This window comes from Oryzias latipes, chromosome 13, assembly GCF_002234675.1.
Source record: "Oryzias latipes chromosome 13, ASM223467v1".
Lineage (NCBI taxonomy): Eukaryota > Metazoa > Chordata > Actinopteri > Beloniformes > Adrianichthyidae > Oryzias > Oryzias latipes.
The window spans coordinates 3952028-3973725 of NC_019871.2; the positions used below are offsets into that span (position 1 = coordinate 3952028).

General features: G+C 45.5%; 2 protein-coding genes across 4 annotated transcripts in view; both read right to left on the minus strand.

Annotated features, from left to right (window-relative positions):
* Window positions 1–7570, minus strand: LOC101162306 (sushi domain-containing protein 6). Of its 2 annotated transcripts, none has more exons than XM_011482226.3 (5): window positions 7442–7570; window positions 5482–5582; window positions 3167–3370; window positions 1142–1283; window positions 1–1057 (listed from the first exon to the last, which is right to left on the minus strand). In XM_011482226.3, the coding sequence occupies exons 2-5, from the start codon at window positions 5567–5569 to the stop codon at window positions 763–765; spliced, it is 729 nt and encodes a 242-aa protein (XP_011480528.1). In that variant the 5' UTR covers window positions 5570–5582; window positions 7442–7570; the 3' UTR covers window positions 1–762. The 2 variants fall into 2 exon arrangements, with proteins under 2 accessions (XP_011480528.1, XP_011480527.1); XM_011482225.3 differs by having other exon boundaries at window positions 1–1060.
* A 3430-nt stretch (window positions 7571–11000) lies between these two features.
* Window positions 11001–21698, minus strand: part of pak4 (p21 (RAC1) activated kinase 4) — a 40153-nt gene continuing 29455 nt past the window's right edge. For both annotated transcript variants that reach the window (XM_011482227.3, XM_011482228.3), the window contains exons 7-11: window positions 21239–21372; window positions 19897–20023; window positions 14071–14196; window positions 13864–13998; window positions 11001–12642 (exon numbers count right to left, since the gene is read on the minus strand). In XM_011482227.3, the coding sequence (XP_011480529.1) occupies window positions 12487–12642; window positions 13864–13998; window positions 14071–14196; window positions 19897–20023; window positions 21239–21372 (678 nt within the window). In that variant the 3' untranslated portion in view covers window positions 11001–12486. The remainder of the gene's footprint in view (window positions 12643–13863; window positions 13999–14070; window positions 14197–19896; window positions 20024–21238; window positions 21373–21698) is intronic.

A 21698-nucleotide genomic window follows, 5' to 3' on the forward strand; every position in this document is an offset into this window, starting at 1 on the left:
TCAAGTACATGTCCAACATTTATTTCATAGTTCTGTGCACCAATACAAATAATCATCTGTTATATTACAATAGTCAAAAATTGCCACGAAAAAGACAGAATACATTCAAGGTCTGTGAAGGCATCGCTCTCAGGTTTTCTGAGGTGAATTATCCCAGAAGAGGTTTTTTTATTTTTATTTTTTGCAGGTTTGTGGACGCAGAGGCATCATCCACGAACGCAAAGTTTTCAATAATGTCGCCGCATCTCTGATCAAACCCATAAAAACTCTGCACACCCCAAAGCAAACGAGCGTTGTTTTTGTTTTTTTAAAGTACGGCTGCAGCCTGGGCACCAAAGTCCGATGAGACGTAGAGGGATGCTCTGTGCGAAAGCCTGTTGCCGTGGAAACAGGTGCAACAGAGTCCAGAGTGACAGGGAACGCCTGTCACTCACCCCCCCCCCTCCTGTCTCTGTGCAAGAGATGCCATCTTCTTCAGTTCTCATTAAAAAAAGTTAAAACAATCGTTTCCTGAACAGCAGAGCAGAGATTTCTGTGCAATATACCCCCCCCCCCCCCCCCCCCCCCCGCCCCAGAGCTGCTTCCTTAAAAATGTCCTTCAGCCTCTCCCCGGTACTTGGGGGCGTGGCCAGAAAAGCGATCCCTCTTAGCTTCATCTCCAGGTTTGTCCCGATGCTGTGAGCTGCAGCCCATCAGGAAAGTGCAGGCAGAGCAGGCGCCATCCGTCCACATTTCAGTCCACAGAACGCCGTCGTCTGTCCGTCAGGGGTCCTTGACGGCCGAGACGTGCAGCTGCCGAGCGTCGCCCTCTCTGGGACGGGACGCCTGGACCTCCTCGTACGGAGGCGGGGGGTTGTCCCTGCTGGGGAGCAGAGGCTGGTGGCTGCCGTCCGGCTGACAGCCGGGGGTCTCTTGGGAGAGCAGGAGCTGCGTGGGTCCAGGTGAGGAGCAGGCGGGGATCCGCTGGCCCCAGCTGCCGTACACCGCCTCCTCGTAGGAGGGGAGGGAGACAGGAAGTCCGTCCACCATCAGGTCCAGCTGGTCTGAGGAGCGCCGGCTGCTGCGAGGCGAACGTGACGGTTCATTAGTGCCAAAAAAAAACCAAAAAACGTAACATTTTCTTTGAAGCTTCTCCGCTTACCCGCGAGATTGACAGGGATAGAGGCGGGACTTGACCACCAAACAGGCAGTGGTTGTGAGCAGGAAGATGGACACGCCCACCGCGGTGGTGGCCATGCTGGGCATGGAGTCAACCGCAGGGTTCTCAGACCTCAGTGAGGAACCTTTACAAAAGCAGAGAAACAAAGCCTCACTGCCGGAGAACAAACGAGGGATCCAGTAACCATGGAAACAGCATCAGTCACAGTACAAAAACACTCCATTAACAAGTATTCAAACAGCAGAACAGTTTTCTCCAAAAATCCAGACGGAACAGGTTTAATTTTGCTGTTCTCCACAGTTTGAGCTGCAGAAGGCCTGAGGCCTCCTGAACATGCAGATAGACGCAGAGAGAAGCAGCAAAAGCCGCTGGAGTTCATGAATGAACGTGTGGAAGGCCAGGTATTGTGTTTTTTTTTTTGTTTTTTTTTGTGTTTTAAGTGGATAGGTTGCCACTGAGCTCTGATAGCGTCACAGAGGAAATGTCTAATGGGTGTAATGGCAGCTTTGACCGCTTCCTCTTTCTGCACTGCGACTTCCTGTTGCATGCTCATTCGTCTTAGAGCCAAAAGAAGAAGAAGAAGAAGGAACTCCAGTGAAACTTCAAGTTCCTCTACATAAATGGAGCGTCGGAGCTGCTCTGTTAAGTAGATCAAAAGGATAAATTCAAATCTTAAACTGATTTTGAAGAAACCTTTTACAATGGAGGTCATTTCTGCACAAAGAATGGAGGGAAAACATCAAAACAGACACACAAAAAAATGCATCTGATAGTTGGAATCAAATCCCAAAAAGCCAAATTATCTCAGTTTTAAGTAAGTGATCAACAAATAAATAACTATCTGCACCCTGAACTGAAAAACAATAGAATAATGAGTCTGAAGAGAAGAATGGCTCTTTAGAAATGCACAAACAATGCACAAGTTAAAAAAAAAGAAAAAAAACATGCACTAACAGCTGCAGAAACTAATTTAACTCGGTTTCTAGAATCACATTTGACCAGAAACAGCTGACTAAGTGAGTAAAAATAGACACAAGAATGAAATTCTCAGTACAAAAATGACTAATCAGCTTGTAAACCACTGTAAATAAAATGGTGATGAGTCACAAGTAGATGATAAACCGCAGTACTGAGTGAATACTTGGTGTTGCTAGGAAATGTCACATACTTTTACAGAAGAACATCTTGTTAAATAGCAAACTACCAACCTGACTTACATGAGCGTTTGAGTGTATTCTGACTCAACCAGGCACTTACAAACTCTAGATATCTGCTCACTAGATGGAAAAACAAACATTTTAAACTTTCCTTTTGGAGTTCCCCAAGGCTCTATGTAAGGTGTCCTTATATTTTTTTTTAAAAACACTTCTTCTTTTCATTCAGATACATGGAAAAGCTTCTATGCAGACGATATGCTGATGTTCATAACAAAAAAAACAGACAAAAATCAATTTTTTCTTTTTAAAAAGTCGTTTCATATTTGAAATAAAATCACATAAACATTGATTAGCATTCATGGTGTTGCTGGGGCTTTAGTCTGAAGTTAATATGACCTCTGACCTTTGTGTAAACTAACTATTAATAATAAAATAATAATAAAACATCATCTCCTTTTACATTGGAGACTTTTAGCCTTTTATTTAGGACGAGAAATAAGTGGGCGCAGTCATTAATCCACCTTTGATGGTTGGGGTTTATTTTAAAGTCTCACTCCAATGAAAATTGTGTTTTTGTTTTTTGTAGTGTCTTTAACATGTCCTTATCTTTTGATGGAGGACACATCTAATGAAAATTTAGCTTAAAATTTCAGTTCTGTGTCCTTTATTTAAATAGAACGGTCGGCGGGGTGAGGGGCTTTAAGTTCCAACACAATTATAATCATAATTTGAAAAAATATCCTTTAAAATATGTCAAAAGATGACTTTTAGCGGCAAAAGTTCTTTGTTTAGGATTGGAACTTTCCAATCAGAAGGCCAACCCTCTGGTTTTCCTCCGTGCCGTTCATACCTTTGACGGGGATGCAGGTCGGCATGGGCGGCTCCCACCTGCCGTGGCGACAGTAGGACAGAGGTCTCCTCCTGCTGATGTGGTATCCAGTCTCACAGAAGAACTGGATGGTGCTCCTATGAGGAAACCCGCGGCAGGGAGACGGTTCGCAGCGAAAGCCTCCATGTTCCGGCACCAGAGGGTGGGAGCAGTTCGACAGTCTGCCTGGGGAAACGCAGAAACGCTCATTCAAATAAAAAATGTCAGTGATTCCCCGTCAAATTTTGATCTATTTTTTAAAACGTTCCCAGTTGTCTTTTGATCATCATCATCATTTATCATCATCATCATCATTATCATCATTGTCGTTTTCTAGGACAACAGTTTCTGCAACGCAGCACCTCATTTCCCATCATCCCTTTGATTACATGTTCTTCTGCTAGCTTACAGCCCTTTTATGCCCCCAACATTACATTAGGGGTAAAACAAAGATGGCGAGCAGTATTGGAGTTTTCAGCCGTACAGTTCTGATCCAGATTCCAGCTCAGACGAGGAAAACAAAGACGTACATGAATCTATTTGTCTGCACGTGAATGCATCAGAATGGAGCGGAGCAGGGAGCTTGTACCGATAGTAGCGCCCACACCACACCTACAAGCTTCTCTCAACAGCATTTTTCCATCTGCTCCTGATTCATTTGAATAAAAAAAAATGTTTAGAAATGCAATTTTAACGCTAATTTTCTTTACATTTCGTTTGCTGTGACTCTCTGTACTTCGGTGTCACCCAGCGATCACAGAACCGCCTCCGGTGAGCTCAAAATGCAGCAGCCCGACCGCTAACCGTAACATCCGGACCAGAACACTGCATCACTCCGGGACTCGGTTCTCTCTCGGAGCTCCTTCTCTAGAAGGCTCAGACAGCTCCGCTCCAAAACTGCCCGGTACCGGAAATCCTTCCTGCCCAATACTATAACCCTGTACAACAACTCACTATGCAAAAGATAACCTTTGCACATTTTTGTTTTCTCTTTTTCTTTATTTTGCACATTTCTTTTGCACATCTCTTTACCTGCACTGTTTTGTAAATAGCTTTTTAAATTATACCACATTTTCCTTGTTCTTGTTTTTATTTTTTTATTTTATATTATTCTTTCCCTGTTGGTTGTTATGGTAACGAACAAATTTCCCACGTGTGGGATCAATAAAGTATTTCTGATTCGGATTCACTGGCTCCCTGTTCATTTTAGAATTAAGTTCAAACTTTAACTGTTTGCTTTTTAAAGCTCTTTGGTTTACATCACTGAGCTTCTAGCTGGCCGCAGCCACTCTAGAGTTTTAAGGTCTACCAGTCAGTATTTGCTTCATGCTCCCGGGTCACGACAGAAACACCGGGGCGACGGCGCTTTTTCCATCAGTTATGGAACAACGTTCCTGCAGAACTGCGCGTGAAATCTGACCTTAACGGCTTTAAACGTCAATTAAAAACTTCTTAAAAATGGCTTTTAATGCTCAGTAGTCAGTGGCATTTTTATTTTCTTTATTGCATTCGTATTTATTATTTTATGTATTTTATTTTTAAATGTTCTTAATTTGCCTAATTTTAAACCTTCTTGGGTCTACCTTTTATTGTGAAGCACTTTGGTGCTCCTAAAGGCGCCATAGAAATAAATCTTTCATTTATGTCCTCTATCATGAGAAAAAAGCCCACAAAAACATGACTTTAGCATCATTTCTCCTCTCAGTTCCTCACACCCTCCGGTTTCCCCCCTCCCTCTCTGAGGAGGAACCCTTCTGTTTCCGCTTTACGAGGATAAACATTCAGGAGGCAATTCTCTCGCTCCGGCCTTCAACCATCTGGCAGAATCAGACGGGAGCCTTTCTTGAAAAGTCCTGCTGTGAAACAGGCAGGATTGTGGGTCTTCATCCACGCCGACCTCATTTTTTAGGACGCCACGTGTCGTCGGGGTCGTCTGAGAGTGTGATGGACGGGAGTGATGGTGTCCACAGATGTGAATGGAGGCGATGCTGACAGAAGCTGCCGTGAAGGAGGGAGGGAGAGGCTCGACGATGTTTATTCTCCCAAAAGAACCGGACGGAGAACCAAAGCAGATTACCGACAGAAAGGACAGAAACTGGACGGTTCAAACCAAAACCAGATAATTGAAGCTCTTTGACAGTTTCATAATCGATGATGACGAAACTTCACTGAAAAGGATTTAAAAAAAAACAACAAGAGTAAAAAGGAACTCCTGGTTTCACAACCCTTTAATGAGAAAACTTGTCTCCATCAGCGTCTGGGTTTTCCGCTGAATCCCAACGACTGAATGGATCTACCTTCAGTGAGGAGCAGCGTGGAGGTCAGGAGGAGGAGTCCACAGGCCAGACTGACGCGTCCACACGGGTCGAAGACCGAGACCGACATCAAACCAGGCTTCCTGAGGAGAGAGCGGAGGAGTCAGAGGAGGAGGAGGAGAAAACCTTCACACCAAACCACCGCCAAAGGGGAGGAGGAGGTCGCACCTTCCTCACTGCAACGACCAGGAGGGGTGGAGGAGGGTTCACACCTGTGACAGCTGCTGAGTGTCTGCACACCTGTGACAGCTGCACACGCAAAACCACCACCGTCTGCAGCTGAGGGACCCCGGGAAACCAAGAGAATTCACCAAAAATATGCAGACGACTGCATTAAAAACGTGTTTAAGTCCGGCATGTCCAAAGTCCGGACCGCGGGCCAAATGTGTCCCCCGGGTTCCTGTCATGAAATTAATAATTTGCGGCCCCGACCACATTCTAAAAAAAAAAACCTGTGCTAGCTAGCTCATTTCTAAAATGTTGACTGTAAATGAAATGAACAGATGTCTTTCTCTGATTAAAACCAGAACATTAAAATGAACAATTGTGTCATTTTCATGTTCACGTGACTTGCATTTAGAAGTTTACAGCGTGCACTTTATCATGAATAATACGCCATGTTTTTATTTCTAGTCTTCAAATATTAAATTGCTAAAAGTGTATTTGAATTTATTTCTGTTCAATGTGAAGAAAAATAAAAATATTTCATTGCAAAAAAATGTCATTAAATAGTTATTTTGCATTTAATATTATTATTAAATAACATTAAAGACAAGTTTTTTCTCATGTTTGATGTTTGTGATCTCCCCCTTCAACCTTTCGGTTAACTCATAATGGAACCGTCGCTCCGGGCTGTTTACAGTTTCAACACAGCCCATATTGACCAACACGTCGACAAAAACACTTTCATCACACCAGAACACAACATCAGCAGCAGCTTAGCTCTCTGCTTCTGAGACACAGCTGCACACCTTCTCCAAAAGTTTTTTTTGTCTGTCTTTGATGCGGTGAAACCTTCAGAAAGTCCAACAGAGACTGAAACAGCAGAAGCACGGAGGCGAGGGTGCAATCATAGGGGGTCAGAGCAGGGTCGGAGGAAGTTGCACTCCAAACGAAGGAGCTTCAGTCTCTGCAGGGACCCAGAAAAACTGCGGTTTGTTCGTATGATCCTTAAAAAGTAAAATTATTTTAAAAAAGTTGGGCCTTTTGCCGAGTGCCAGCCGAAAGGCAGCGGTGTGTGAAAGTGTGTGTGGGAGGACTGTCAGTCACGCCAGCAGAGACGCCAGTCATCCTGAGAGCAGCAGGGGAAGACCCGATGCCCGACTCAAACGCATCCACAGCTCTCTGCTGGGAGACTGCAGCCTGTGTGGGAGGTCTGCACCACCGCAGTGAGAAGCAGAACTTCTGGAGATGAGACGGAGCACCATCCATCCATCCATCCATCCATCCATCCATCCATCCCTGTTCTCCTCCTGGTGATGGAAGGGGGAGTGGTCCATCCATGCCATCCTGACACAGGAAGCCACAAACTGCAAACTTCATGGTTGAAGCCACACCAGTGGTATTGGGCAACCTTCAGGGAAATCCCAGAATGCTTTGCTCTTTGACATTTTTCATCCTAAAGAGATGTCCGTCACTTTGCCCTGCAGGCTTTAGTCCTGCAACAGCAGCGGGTTTGTGTATGGAACTGAAAGCGTCTATGCTTTCAAAATAAAAGCCCTCAACCAGTGAGTTTTAACAAAGCCCGCCGATGCTGATGCAGCGTTTCTGAGCGGGAGGGATGGGGGGGGGGCAGGTCCAGCAACAGCTGATTCGTCGGGTTTCAATCCCCGTCAATCATTCGCAGATGATGATGGAGTCTCTCTGGAAGACACTGAAAAAAGCCGCCCGGGTTTCTGCGACCCGTTCAAAATAATAACCGCCCCCGTGGTCGTTTTCTTACCTGGAGCGGCGGTTTCACCGGGACCGGCAGCGGCGGAGGACGGAGATGCGTTCGCCGCGTTTGGCTGGAGCTCCCCGGTCAGCTGACGAGCGCTGCTCCTGCTCAGCAACAAGTGGAGCCGCTCCGCCGCTCCGCGCTGACTCAACCATCAGCTGTCTCTGACTCCGCCCTCTGATTGGCCGCCGCGGACCGTGGCCCCGCCCACCTTTTTTCTTTTTTTTTTTTCTTGACGCCCCCTCCTCTGGAGGAGGAAACTGCGGTCCAGTTTTATGTGAAAATATTTTTATTCACAGAAGTGGGTCATAACATACCGAAGAGAAGATTTGATATCGGAAGCAAACATCTCGACTTCCGTCTGAAAACTTTATTTAAACAAATCATATTAACAATAAATTAGGTCAGCGGTCCGAAACTTTTAACGCTAAGAACCATTTGGTCCAGTTTCTAAAAGCCCTGTAGAAAAACATGTGACCTTTAAGCCATTTATTTACAAAATATAGCTTTTATATTTTTAAATGAATTTCATAATAACTTTTCTGTAGCAAACATCTACTGTCGATAGAAGCACATTCCATGTTTATTTCAAAATAAAATACACCCCGTGACAAATAAAGTCCTCCTGCTGCAGCAGATTTACTTGCAATTATATACTTTGACTCAAAACCGCAAGAAGATGCTATTGTGCAGCTGAAGATAAGAAAATGTGCTTTAAGCTAATCCTAATAACAGCTTTGACTAATTAAATCTTTAACCATCATTGTACTTTATTGCATTTTGAAGGAGTGGTAAAGCCTCTAAATTTTCTGTAAACTAAGCAGTGGGGGAAAAATACTTTAAAAATCTAAACATGAACGCAAAAATAAAAACAACTTTGTTAATTAAAATTATTTGCATTTGTCTTCAAACCAAAAAGCCACAAAAGTGGAATAACAGAGGCTGAGGAGCCTCAGCTTGCAGCATTCTGGATGAAGATTTGACTGTAAAAAGTGGGAGTCAGGATGAGCAGACCAAGCTCTGAGACGCCTTGGAGCTTCACTTGGACCGGTCAAGCTCAACCTGAGGAGCATCATGTCCTTCTGAGGCTGCACATGAACCAACACATGAACTCTAAATGTGTGCAATTTCAAAGAGAACCCTGTTTGAAAGCAACCAAGTGGGTTTTTTTCTGACTGATTTTGTGATCATATCAGCGTAATTTCTCCTCGTTCTGAACATCTGAACCCAGAAGAAGAGTCTTCAGGCTGCAGCTGAAGGTTCAGAGATGAACCCAGCTGCTCCACAGAACCCCCCCAAGAGTGTGGTTCCGTCCAACGTTCTCTCAACCTTAAGTTGCTACCAGTGAGACTGATGCAGTGCAGAAGTATTGGTTGGAGTCTTCTACCACAGGCCCGTCTGCTCTGGGGTGAGCGGCGCTCCTCTGAAGGCGACAGCAGCAGCTGCAAACAGCAGGAAGTGCGATAAATACAGCTGTGCCGACTCTGCTGGCTGCTGACGCTAAACGGAAAAGGGATTTTTGGGGTTTCCACCGATGGCGGCGGCGTCGTCAGGCGGCAGGTGAGGACGTCACAGGTGTGCCGAGTCTTCATAGAAGGAAATCATTTGGCTGTGAGGAGGATTTTAGGTTCATTTCTTTAAAGTCCCAGTCCAACGAAAGTGGTGTTTTTGATGTTTTTAACATGACCTACTGGCATTTTTCTCATGATGGGGGGACAAAAAACCTGATTAAACCTGCATAGTATTTAGTTTTTATTTATCAAATCGTGAATCAGGAGCAGAGGACTAAATGCTGCTACAGTGGGCGGGCCATGAGCTCCCTGCTCCTCTCCATTCTGATGCTACGTTCACTGAACGTGGGTTTTCAAACGCGCTATTAGCATACGGTGTTCACACGTCTCTACCAGATCCTAGCGCACAAACTCCTATCGGGTGAATCTGGCTCCGGGCTTCGCCTTTCACAGCTCCATTCCGATAGATGAAAGACTTAGTGCCATAGACTTCACAGCTCTTCTTCATGATCAATCTTCCAACGGTTGGCATCCATACGTCACTACCAAATCAGAGTCCCCGATTGGTCAAAGTTCAACTGCTTTAACTGTTGACACATGCTCAGTTGCCGTGCATTTTGTACGTAAAGCCGGCAAACGGACTTAAAAAACGTAAGAAGCTGAGCGCGACTTTTGAACGTGGAAGCCCAAAAGCGCCAACATACGAGCATTTATGTAGGCTTTGATTGGAAGTGGCCGCATGAACACGCATTTCCGAGTGAACGTAGCCGCATCCACCTGCAGACAAATAGATCCATGAACGTCTTTGTCTTCCTTGTCTAAATGGAATGTGGATCTAAACTGTACGGCTGGAGAGCTCCGACATCGCTCGCCATTTTTGTTCCACCGCTAATGCTAGGTTAAGGTTGTGAGGGGCTGTAAGCTAGCAGGAGCTCAGAGGTGAATTTCTCCTCCCACTCTGCAGAAACTATGTCCTAGAACAGTGTTTTTCAACCAGTGTGCCGCGGCACACTAGTGTGCCGTGAGAGATGGTCAAGTGTGCCGTGGGAAATTGCCCTCATTAACTGATCTAAAAACATTTTCCATCTCCATGATTTCAGCTCTGTGTTCATCCAAACAGGCCCTGATAAAACACTGAGGAGTTGGGAATATAAAAGATCATAAAATACTTTTTCTTTGCGTTTATTTTATTTCATTAAAGACATTTTGATAAGAATGACGTACCGCGATTCAGCTGCACCTTCGGCTGTATTTTGGAAACGTCCCGTCCCTTTAACTGTCTCCACCAATCATTCTTGAAGGCTTAATCACATGTCATCAGTCTGACCAATCAGAAGTGGTTAAAGTCTTCACTTCCTTGTCCCGATTTAGCTCGTAAAGTCGCTCAGTTCTAAAAAAAAATTGCAGCTAAAGCTCGTCTTTAGCGGTGTAGCTTTCCACAGAATCCGGTATCAGACCGTGGAACAAGTGAACAAAACAATGAAGCTCCGAAAAGCAATCTCCGGCCGTTTTATGCACTACATCTCCCATGATGCATTGGGTTGTGAGAGTGACAGCGCATACGGAGATCTGTTGTTAAACGTTTTGAAACCAACGAACACACATCAAACTATTTTTAAATCTTCTAACTTATCTTTTATTGCATCTTTTAGAAAAAACAGCTGCAGTTTCCAGCTTTTTCTGTAACAATTATCTCAAAAATGCATGTGAGATTGTGGAGGGAGGGGCTGTAGATCAATACAGACTATGAGTTTCTCCTTTTTTTTTTAATTTTTGGATGCTGGTGTGCCGCGGGATTTTTTTAAGGTTAAAGTGTGCCGTGGCTCAGAAAAGGTTGAAAAACACTGGTCTAGAAAACGTTAGGCTTTTTTGGTTTTAGATGAATAGAAGATCAGAGTGGGTCTTTCAGAGAGGAAGAGCTCCTCACTTTTGATAAAAAAGTGATTCCTGAATAACTCTTTTCCGATTCTGAGGCACAAACTCGCTGCTTCCCGGCGCCGCTGCCAAACGCCTGCTGCCGCTCTGTGAGGAACAAACTGCAGACACACACGGGATCCTTAACAAAAACTGTATTTGCAAAAAGAGTCAAATCTGCAAAGACGTTTTTACAGTGACATTTACAGAGGCGTCCTGCTGCGGCGGGAAGTCGGGCCGAACAGGTCGCGTCGGACGTGGCGAGGAAAACCTGCGGATTCTCAGCAGCTGAGGTGACCGGTTCGAAAACAAAGACGTTAAGGCATGACAGCTAACTGACAGGCACAGAACAGGAACTAAAAGGCTCTGAAATCCTTAAAATAAAATAAAACCGCGTATCTGTTAAATGATCTTAAAAGACTTTGATCAGCCGTCTGTTGACACTAAAATCAGGGCGGAAAGGCTCGACTCTTCATCTCAGGGACCGGAGCTCCACGTCACGCGTGTTTACATGAACACAGAGATGACTGGAGACTTCTGTTGACCTGGTAAAACGGGAAACAACAAAACCATCGCTCTTCCTGTGACGCTTTTGGATCAACGGAGCCGAGAAGTTCCGGCTGTTGGTTCCATCGCGGCTTTCATAAACCGACTTCACGCCACGAAGCAGATCCAGAACGCCAAACAGCCGTCTGGACGTCTGCCGTGGAGGTAAAGCGGCTTTAAACTTGGCCTGAAGGAGAGCAAAAACGATCAATTTAGTTCTTCACATTTAAGAAGTTCATCCTCTGAGGATCAGAGCTGGAAGAACCCGATCATCTGAGCTGATTCTTCTTTGTTTTTTAAGGTGAACCTGAAGAAACGCTCAGAGACTGGCGGGTGATCCCGCGATGAGGCGTTAAGGAGACGGGCGACGCAGCATGACGGCATAAAAATCCACATCGTTTACTGTAAACAGCAGCCGGAGAGCTGCAGCAGAGAGAGAGGTGGGAGCTGGAGAAGAAGAAAGGAAAACGGCGCCTCTTTTAGCTTATTTTCTACACGGAGTTTCAGAAATCAGCTGCAGGAAGTGGCCTCGGAGAAGCCGAGCTGCTTCTCCCGCTGCTGTCTGAGTAACGTGCGGACTAAAAATAAAAAGGTTTAGTGTCTGCTCGGCTGAAAGCAGCGTCTATCTCCACAGTGCTTCACAAAATCATCACTCTAAAGAGGAAGAACAGAAAACACAACAGTGGCCTGTTAAACAGATATATCTCTATGTTCATGTCAGGAAAAGAATCATCTAGTGGGATCCAGTGTTTAGGTCAAAGCTCTCGTCTCTCAGTAGTAGCTTCTGGATGAAGATAGTGTTCGGTTTGGGAGAACGTCTGTGGAGGAGGAGGCCCAGAAGGGACATTCTAGACCCCTTCAGGGCGTCCGGCCGATGTGCAAAAGCAACGTTCACTGCAGGATTGGGGTGGAGCGTCCGGCGGGGAGCTGCAGCTGCACCTTCAGCCTGCAGCTTACTGCCTTTCGCTCAGCGCTCCCCGCGGTTCTCGAGGGGCCCTCCTGCAAACCGCCGGCGTTTGACCCCCGACCTCTGTGTGCAGGAGTGTTCTGGTCTTGGAACGCACACCCCCGCCCCCGCCCTCACTTCATTCGGTTCTGCCTCATCAGCGGGACGATGCAGGACGGCGGGCCCGACTTGGCGAGGAAGGGGTGTTTGAGGAGCTCGCTGGCCGTGGCCCTCTGAGCCGGCTCTCGAACCAGCATCCTGTCCAGGAAGCCTTTGAGCAACGGGGAGACCTGAGGGGAGGGGGGGGAAGAGGGGAAGAGAAAGACGTCACAGGATGTTTTGGAAACACTTTCTGCACATTTCTGTCGTTTCCAGCGGTTGTTTGTGTTCCGTCGGTCTTTCATGCGACTCCATACAGTGAAGGTGAACCTCGACCACCCCCCACCCCCACCCCCCGCAGCTCCTGTAAGTAAAACGCCACGAAAAGGCTGCAAACCTGCCAACTTTGTTTGATGGGTTTGAGCGCAGGAAAGCATTTTTTTGATGCTCAAAAATGAACTTTTGCTGTCGTCAAACTCACAAAGATGGATCATTCGGATGAAGAAATCTGCACAGCTGATCGTAAAGCCAACACCAGAATCACTAACTGTATTTTAGAACTGGACTGAGTGCCCCCCCCCACGGCGTTCCCAAACAGGAAGTGGCTCCAAGAAGCCAGATCATCCATTCTTGCTCTGATACCTCTTTTTATTTACATGTTATTAATAAGCCAAATTTTTTCCATAATATTCTTTTGTAGTTTAAGTTATTCCAGTTATAAACTGACCAATCAGATGCCTCAGTTAAAGTAGGAGGGGCCTGTTGGCCCACTTTAAAGCCAACTTTAAAGTAGGTAGGGGTGTGGCCATAGAAACGTTGACTGTCCGGCTCAGACCACTCGCTGTTTGCTGACTTCATCGGATGCAATCGACGGTTCTGAACGGGTCCGACGTTTCAACGTTCTTAGAACTGAGGTCAAGCGGCTCCAACAGAGTGATTCACGGACGTCCAGCTCAGAATTTTAGGACAGAGACGACTAGAGAGACGCTCAGTTTTTGTGGGTTTTTGCAAATAATGAAATTCAGACTGAAACAGAAAGATAAAAAAAAACATTATTTCCCAAGAATCTATCAGTAAGATCCAAAATGATCACATCAGAGCCTGCAGCTGGACTCCACCTTAAAAGATCGTTTAGAAATCAGCTGACGTCATTTAAAAGGCTGAAATTTCAGTTCAGGTTCTTGAGCAAACTCCTGTGGGGGAACCAACAGAACCGCAGTCCTACACAGCTTTTATGACACAACAGTACATTCTTTTTAACAACGCTCTGCTTCATATCATCATTTATGGCTGACCATCTGATTTATGTCGACATTGATCATCTGAGCGAGAAAACAAAGCTGTGATCCTAATCTAGGCTAAAGCAGGAAGCTCCGGACGGCATTAGAGATGTTTGCTGATCCGTCCTTTACCTTGTGCAGGTTCTTCAGTTTGGGAGGAGAGTTGTCCCGGATCATCTTCATGGCTTTGAGCGGCGGCTCGTTGAAGTACGGCGGCTCCCCGTCCACCATCTCTATGACCATGATGCCCAGAGACCAGATGTCCACCTGCGGGGAGCCAGGCGGCGGTCAACGGCAGAAACGGACCAACAGACCACAAACCCAGAGGGGGAGCCTCACCTCAGGTCCGTACGGCAGTCTGGAGATGAGCTCGGGCGCCATCCAGTACGGCGTTCCCACCAGAGACTTGCGTCTCTGCACCTCTTTGGACACTTGAGCGCAGAAACCAAAGTCCGACAGCTTCACCTGCAGACAGACGGGGGCAAAAAAAAACAATTCATCCAAATTTACTCCTCTGTTAGACTCTGAAATCATTTTTTCTCTAATTTTTATCTAGATTTACAGAGAATTGATAAATTTGTGGCTCCTTTTCAAAGAAAAGTAACAAATTTCCTGCTAAAAAGAGGAAGCTCCTCACTAACGTTTGTGCACTGAAACATGGCAAAAGATGGAATAATTACTCGGTCTTTTCAAATAATTCGCCTCAAGCTAAATTATTGAAAGATTTTTAGCACAACTAAAAAAAAGCTCATTCATGCAGCGGCCTGATAGCCTTAGGAAAAAAGGGAATTACATCACAAATACCAATAACTGCTCACAGTTCTAAAAAAACAACAAGATGATGTAGAAAGGGTGCAAAAGAAAGCTGGAAAGTCATAGAACGGAATAAAAGAAGCGAAGTCTGAAATCCTTCAAACCGCTGCAGAGTCACTGATTTTTGTTTTCAGCTCTCAAAAAGAAAAGAAAATAGAAAAAACAAACTTCTTGGAGTGCCTGAAAGCTTTTATTTTTCTATTTCACAAACAAACCGTAAACATGAGAAAACCAAAAGTAACAGCAGGAATTTCCTGAAGGAGCCGACTGTTTTGATACCGGGACGGTAGAAAGAGCTGAAAGACCGCAGCAGAAGCAGAGACGTTTCTGAAAATGAAAGTCAGATCAAAACAATCAATAAACAGAGTCTGCACTTTCACCGAAGCGAGGAGGCCAGCAGCTGCTAAAGCCATGGTTGATATTCTGAGAACTCGTCGTCTTCTTTGCAGCACTTGTTTATAATTCTGGTTGTTCTGTAAGCAAAGCGTGAGGCAACATTCAGCTTCAGCGGTGGGACAGGTCGCGCTCGGCCCAAACTTCCCCGTTTTACTTCAATAAAAAGTTCTCAGTGCATGAAATGTGCCCCTCCACACCCAAATGAAACTTCAGGCTTCAGACATCCACCCTTCCTTCTCAGAAGGCTCCTTCACGGATGGGTGGGGGCTGTGGGACCCAGGCTTTCTGCCCCTCAGAGAGAAAACAGAGCTTTGAGGAGGCGCCTGAAAGCCCCATAAAGAACCACACACAGGTGTATGCAGAGCAAACCATCTGTGGTATACATTTTAATGATTTTAGTGATTTCATTGATTTTAACCGCTATCACTGTTTTGTGTGTGTGCTGTGTTTTATTTTTGTTGTTTTTAATCCTGATCTTCTGTCTTCTGTTAATTGTTCAGCACTTTGTAATCTTGATTTCGTAAAGTGCTATATAAATAAAGTTTATTATTATTATTAATGGCCCCCCACCCGTCTGCTGAGGAACCCTTCAGGCTCGGCTGCATCACAAATGAACTACCACGCTGCCGGCCCGGCATCAGTCGGCAAACAATCCTAAACTCAGCTGAACCTCACAGGACTTCATAACAACAAAGTGCAGAGAAACAGTCCAGAGCTTGGACTTCATTCCCGTTGAGGCTGGATCTTCACCCACTTCTCCTTTCTTCCCGCTCTTGGTTTTTTTTTTTTTTTTTTTTGGAGAACTAAAGCTTCTTTTTATAAATTCAGGAACAACGAGGCTCATTGTTAGGTTTCCAGGAGGACAGTGGAGTTTTGTCAACCTGCGGTTTTATGAACCCTCGTGGAGCTGCAGGCGTGCAAATCCGTCATCATCGTCACGACAACAAACTGACAGCCGGGCCACGTTCATCCCAAACGTCACAGTCCTCGTCGTAAGGATGTTTTCACTGAATCTGCAGGTTCAGCTCACTTTCAGGTAAAAAGCAGGTCAGGTTGGGAATAAAAGACCGAGCTGACATCTTTTCCTGTCCCTAACGAGGCTCAATGCGTTTGGTTATTTCACACTTTTTGTCCTGGTTTAATTTAAAACAGCTGCTCTGGAAGGCGGCATTGTGGGTAACCTTGGAGCCCAAAGGCAGCTGGGGGGCATCAGAGGACATCCTGTCCTGCTGCTGCTATTTTCCTCATAATAAACCATTAGAGCTCGGACGGCTTCAGGTTGTTCTCCAGTCGACCTTTGCCGTTCAGGTGACTCGAAAGAAGCCGGTTAACCTGCTCGAGATGTATGTGAGAACTGGACTGAGTGGCCCCTCCCCCTGGCGTTCCAAACAGGAAGTAGCCGCTGGCCAAAGCCAAATTCCCCATTGACTTCCATAGAGAAATAAACAGCTGTTTGTCAGAATAACCATTCCTGCACTGACAATGCCAGCCAATCACAGACATGGACTCCAAGGTTGGCGTCTGCCATTGGCTTGTTTGGACATATTTTCAGTTTCAATTGCATTTTTTTTAATTTGTTTCAAATGCTACAAAATTGTTTTGAGCACACAAAATTTTAGAGTTTTACGCTCAAAACCACTAATTTTGCACTTAACAGAATAACGGCCCAACAATCACAACACACTCTTCGACCGTTTACGCAACTAACATAATTCTAAAGCTACGCATCAAGAACAAGCTGAATGCGGGTCCCTGAACGCATCTTTAGCATGCGCTGTTTGCACTCCACCAGATGACTAGTGCGTGTATCTACGGTTGGAAGAGGTGCAGATCTGGTGAATCTTGCTCCAGACCTTTTTCTTTTCACAGCTCTATTCCACTATATGAAAGCCTTGGTGTCACAGACAAACCGCAATGATCAATTTCTCATTCTTGATCAATCGTCAAACGGTTGGCACTTCTGTGTTTTGAAAAGGACTATAGGTCACTACCAAATTCCAGTCCCTGATTGGTCAAAGTTGAACTGGTTGAACTTTTGATGCGAGTTCAGTGGTGGCGCATTTTGCACGCAGAGCTCAAAAACGCACTTAAAAACCTGCGTGGCCCTGGGCAGGGAAGCCCAAAACTCTCACATTTACAGAAACTTTTAATTGAAAGTGGTCACTTGTTCGTTTTTACGAGCCTGTTGTGAACAGAGCAATGCAGATTGTAAAGTGGAGAAAAGTTCCGTAATTTCCGGGTTATAGAGCGCACCCGATTACATGCCACACCCACTCATTTTCAGGTGTTGAGCTTCCTTCTCACACACATAAGCCGCATCTGTGTACAAGCCGCATGCAATAAGCTATGCAGCCAGCCTGTCCTGACCCCCAGACTTCAGCTTTTAACCTCACTGTAGGAGGAGTCAGCATAGTGACGGCTCATGTATTTATTGATACCCACATCTGTCAAACAGCATGCACCTCACTCCTGTTCACAAGTTCCTCAGTTATGTTTTTATTTTTTTTTTACTTATTGACAATTGAGGTATCATACATAAACGTACAAACAGTAACCATATAATCAACATTACATCCCTCAGTTATGATGTGGAAATTTACATCTGCGATTCCCCATTTCCCATGAGTCTTAGGGGCTTAAGGCGGGGCTAACCCCACTGTTGTCAGTGTTTAAAGAATAAGCAAGAAGCAGCGGTGGTGGGAGGGTTGAACGGGAGAGCATCTCTCCTCTGCTTGTGTTGCGGCAGCATTAAGGTAGTAACAGGGCTGGTTGAAAAAAAACCACCAGTAAAATAAAGCAGCGGTGACTGAAAAGCGCGCGCCTCGGCGCGATGCGGCGCCCGGTCGCTGCGGCGCCCGGTCGCTGCGCGCGGCTGCTGGTGGACGGAGCGAATTGTGTCTGTGCAGAGCAATCGGACTTAATACTGAACGTTTTGTGGATGAGGGGCGAGAGAGGATGCGTTGTTAGGTGTGGGAGCCTTCAGACTGCCATCTGTCCCGCAGCCTTATAAGAGCAGCAGAGAACATGTCTCAAGCTCACAGGGCGGCTCTGGGGCGTGGATTTGTGTTTCCAGTCGTGTCCCGACAAAATAAAGGCTGATGTTATTTACGAGCAGCCAAGCTGCAGATTGCAGATGGGCTAATAAATAGATGGGCTAGTGTCACTGTGACTCTGAGGTAAATTCACTCCTGTGCTTGCACTGTTCTCTCCGTCACGCAGCTGACCGGCTTTTCCAAACCCGTTGGTGATGGTGGATTTTTTCACGCTGCTTTCAACGATTGCTTTTAACTTGAAAGCTGCATCATAGTAGCGATCACGTGCACGTTGGGTCTAATGGCACCAAAGGATTCTGGGATGCGGGTGGGCATGCGTGTTTCTTTTTGTTGAACCATGACTGAAGTGTCTAAGACCTGAAGTCAAGTCCATGCTGTTTGGCCGCATAGAGTTGTGTTGAAAACTAAATGACTTGCTGCTTGGAGTTGGATTTTGCAGTTAACCCCACCTCCGAGACCGAAAGTACATTCATGGCGGCCGCCAAATAAATCCACAAATTGGCCGCGTCAATGAATAAGCTGCAGGGCTGTAAGCGCATGACAAAAGTAGCGGCTTATAGTCCGGAAATTACGGTAGCTTTCTTCAGAACAGGCTGGTTTACATTAAAGGCGGTTGCAGAGTTACGATAATGAACGGAGCCCAGAAGCAGGAATCTCTGAGCAGGCTTTAAAAATAGGCTTTGCAGATCAGTAACCTTCAAAAGGCCTCTCGGACCGCTTTTTTAAAAACTGCGAAACCCTGAACCGGTCTTTAGTTTGGTCTGGTCCGGGGGTTCGTCTGCCGCAGAGCTCCGACGGAGCTCAAACTTTTCTGAGAATTTATTTTCTGCCTCCAGCTGCGCCGAAAACAGACCTGAAGAGGCCGAGTGTGAAACCACAGACGCTACAGACGAAACCACAATCATAAGCATCACTGAGTTCTTCAAAGCTGCGCTTCACCGATACCTCTGCAGAAGCAGATAACAGACATGAAGTTCCTGAAGACATTTCTGTCAAGACAAGAAAATCTATTTGATAAGTGGCCTAAGTGACAGAGGTTGCAACCACACGTTGGTCTAACGACAGCCACAAACATCAGCAAAAGTTCACTCCTACAAACTTAGGAATGGACTGTTTCCTCGCCACGGCACTGCGGCCACACGGCTGCTTTTTACAGTAAAAGCAGACACTCTTGTTTGCCAGGCAGGAAGTGTTTCTTTCCAGCGTTTGTTTCTTCCATGGTTCACTAAACCTTCAGAGAAAAGTTGGGGTTTTTTTTTAGATCTAACCAACAGAAGTGACTCAAAGGGACATTTTTATCTGAGGTAATGTTACCCAAACCAACTGGAGGAGGTAAGGCGTTCGTGCAGACGGAGCCGTGACGTTTGCACCACATTTTCTGGCTCCGTAACCATCTGTTTATTCCACATCGGATCAGAGCTTTCATGTAGAGAAATAAAGCGGAAGGAAACTCAACCGACGTGGTTCATTTCTGCTTCTGCAGTTCAGTTTTTGAAAGTCTGCCACTCAAACTCCAATCACTTTTATTTTTAAAGGTTTTGTCAAACTTTGAGAAGTGCAGCATCAGCAGCGTTTGACGGAAGACGGGCTTTGGGTGAACCTCGTGTTTGTCTGGTCGACTCATTCATGGACTATTGTGAGTCGGTATGTTTGTGTGCGTCTATCATGTGATACTATAGACCAGTTTGTATAGTTTTTGTTGTTTTCTTTTGCATGTGAGCTTTTATGGAATTGGAAAGGAGGACCCCGCTAAAGACCAGATTTTTCCTCTCCTAAATTGTAGTTTAAAGACAATCTACAAAATAAATAAAATTGCTCTGCATCTCCATTAAAAAAAGAAAAAAAGAAAAAGGAAGCAGCAGTGGTCCAGAACGCCACCAGGTTTCAGGAGAGCGCCACCTACCCGACCGTCGTGAGTGAGAAGGATGGAGTCGCTCTTTATGTCTCGGTGGATGACGCCCTGGGAGTGGAGGACCGACAGCGCCTTCAGGACGGAGACGCACACCGTGGCTATCTGCTCCTCGTTCATTCTGAGGAGAACAACACAGAAAATAAAGAGTCCAGCTTCTACACACGATCCTGCTCCTGTGATGATGATTTTAAAACAAGTTCTATGAGTTCTCCCTGAGCAGAAAGCATTGGGTTAGACTGCCCCCTACTGGACAGAACTGCTCCAGTTTAATAAAAAATTTAAAAAAACGTGAAAGGAAACCAGCAAACAGCTGGACTGAGTTTTAGATGATCCTGCTGGGATTCAAAGAGAAACACCATCATCTTCCTCCTCCTCTTCCTCCTCCTCCTGAGGTCACTATGGTGGATCTGTTGTCCACCTCCGTAAAATTCCAATTGGATCAACAAGTAAGCAAAGAATTATGACTAAACCATATATTTGGTTGTAACTTTCAATTAAATCCACTTTTTTCTCGTGTGTGTGTGTGTCAGTGTAGCTCATTTATCGTCATTTTTCTATTGTTTGTTCATGTTTTTGTTGCATTTGTGTCAGGACAAAGTCAAAGGAAAACCACGATGACGAAAGGACAAAAACACTTTTTCGTTTGTTCACTGCTGAGGCTTTTTTTGAACCATCTTTTCTCTGAAAAGTGGATTTCGGGTTTTCATCCCACAACAGACTAAAGCCTGAATTCATGAATAAATGGGAGTGTTTGCATTGCCTCAGCCAGGTACGTCTGTCTCTCCGTAACACAACGAAAGCTTTACGCAGGAGTTCTATTTCCAGTCCGTCGTCGTGGCAACGTTTTTAAAAATTGTCCTTTTATTTTGTAGAAACAGGTCCAGGTAAAAAAAAAAAAAAAGAAAACCTCAGTTGTACTTTCAAATGATATACCCACGCGATAACGCACGTTAACTCTCTCACTTCCTAAAGTCGTCGTCGTAAACGAGAACTTGTTCTCAATAAAAGCTTCGACAGCACCACAGATACGACCATCATTCATTTTGGCCGTAAACGACTAGAGTTTCATTTTGGAAGTACAAAAACGAAACCTCATCTATGAAATATAACATCATAAAACATGAATCTTACAAGGACTCGGTGAGGAAGCAACGTTTTGGAGGGTGGGCAGGACAGACCACTCCTCCAGAAGCCACAGAAGAGGGGGACGAACCGGAGACGATGTAAACTAACCAAGGGTCGTGAGACGGATTCCCCGCCGCGCAACGGAGACGCACCAGCGTATTTCAGGCATATGAACACCTGTGGAGCACAGCAGCCGCCTCTTCCTCACCTCGTATGCGTCACGATGTCAGTCAGAGCTCCGCCCTCCAAGAACTCCATGACGACCCAGAGTTCGTCTCCCACCAGGTAGCTGTTGTACATCTCCACCACGTTCTCGTGATGGTAATCCCGCATGATCACCACCTGCAGTTACCGTGGAAACGAAAAGAGAATATTAAACAGACTTCCACTCGGAAACGTGCGGCGTCTTCGTCTGTTCTCTGGGAGGTGCTTCTCGTGGAAACGGGTTGCGGGGAATATTGGCAGGTGGCGGGAAACATGTTAGAAGCGGTGAAGTCTGCTGCCATTTCTGAGTCGGTCAGCTATTAAAGTCTTCAGTCTGAAGATCTCCAGAAACTTTGAGTAAAACAACAAGATTTCTCTACTGCTTCTTCTGGATGCCTTTTAGAGACTTCCTTGGTGTGTGTGTGGGGGGTGTTCTGGTGACGTTTTACCAGGAGGAGAACCTG

Bases quoted from the DNA above. Each gene is read 5' to 3' on its own strand.
- LOC101162306 (XM_011482225.3), bottom strand. From the start codon at position 5,569: ATGTCGGTCTCGGTCTTCGACCCGTGTGGACGCGTCAGTCTGGCCTGT. The intron at 1,284-3,166 runs GTATGAACGGCA...GCTTTTGTAAAG, and splicing joins GACCTGCATCCCCGTCAAAG to GTTCCTCACTGAGGTCTGAG. The intron at 1,061-1,141 runs GTAAGCGGAGAA...TTCGCCTCGCAG, and splicing joins TATCCCTGTCAATCTCGCGG to CAGCCGGCGCTCCTCAGACC.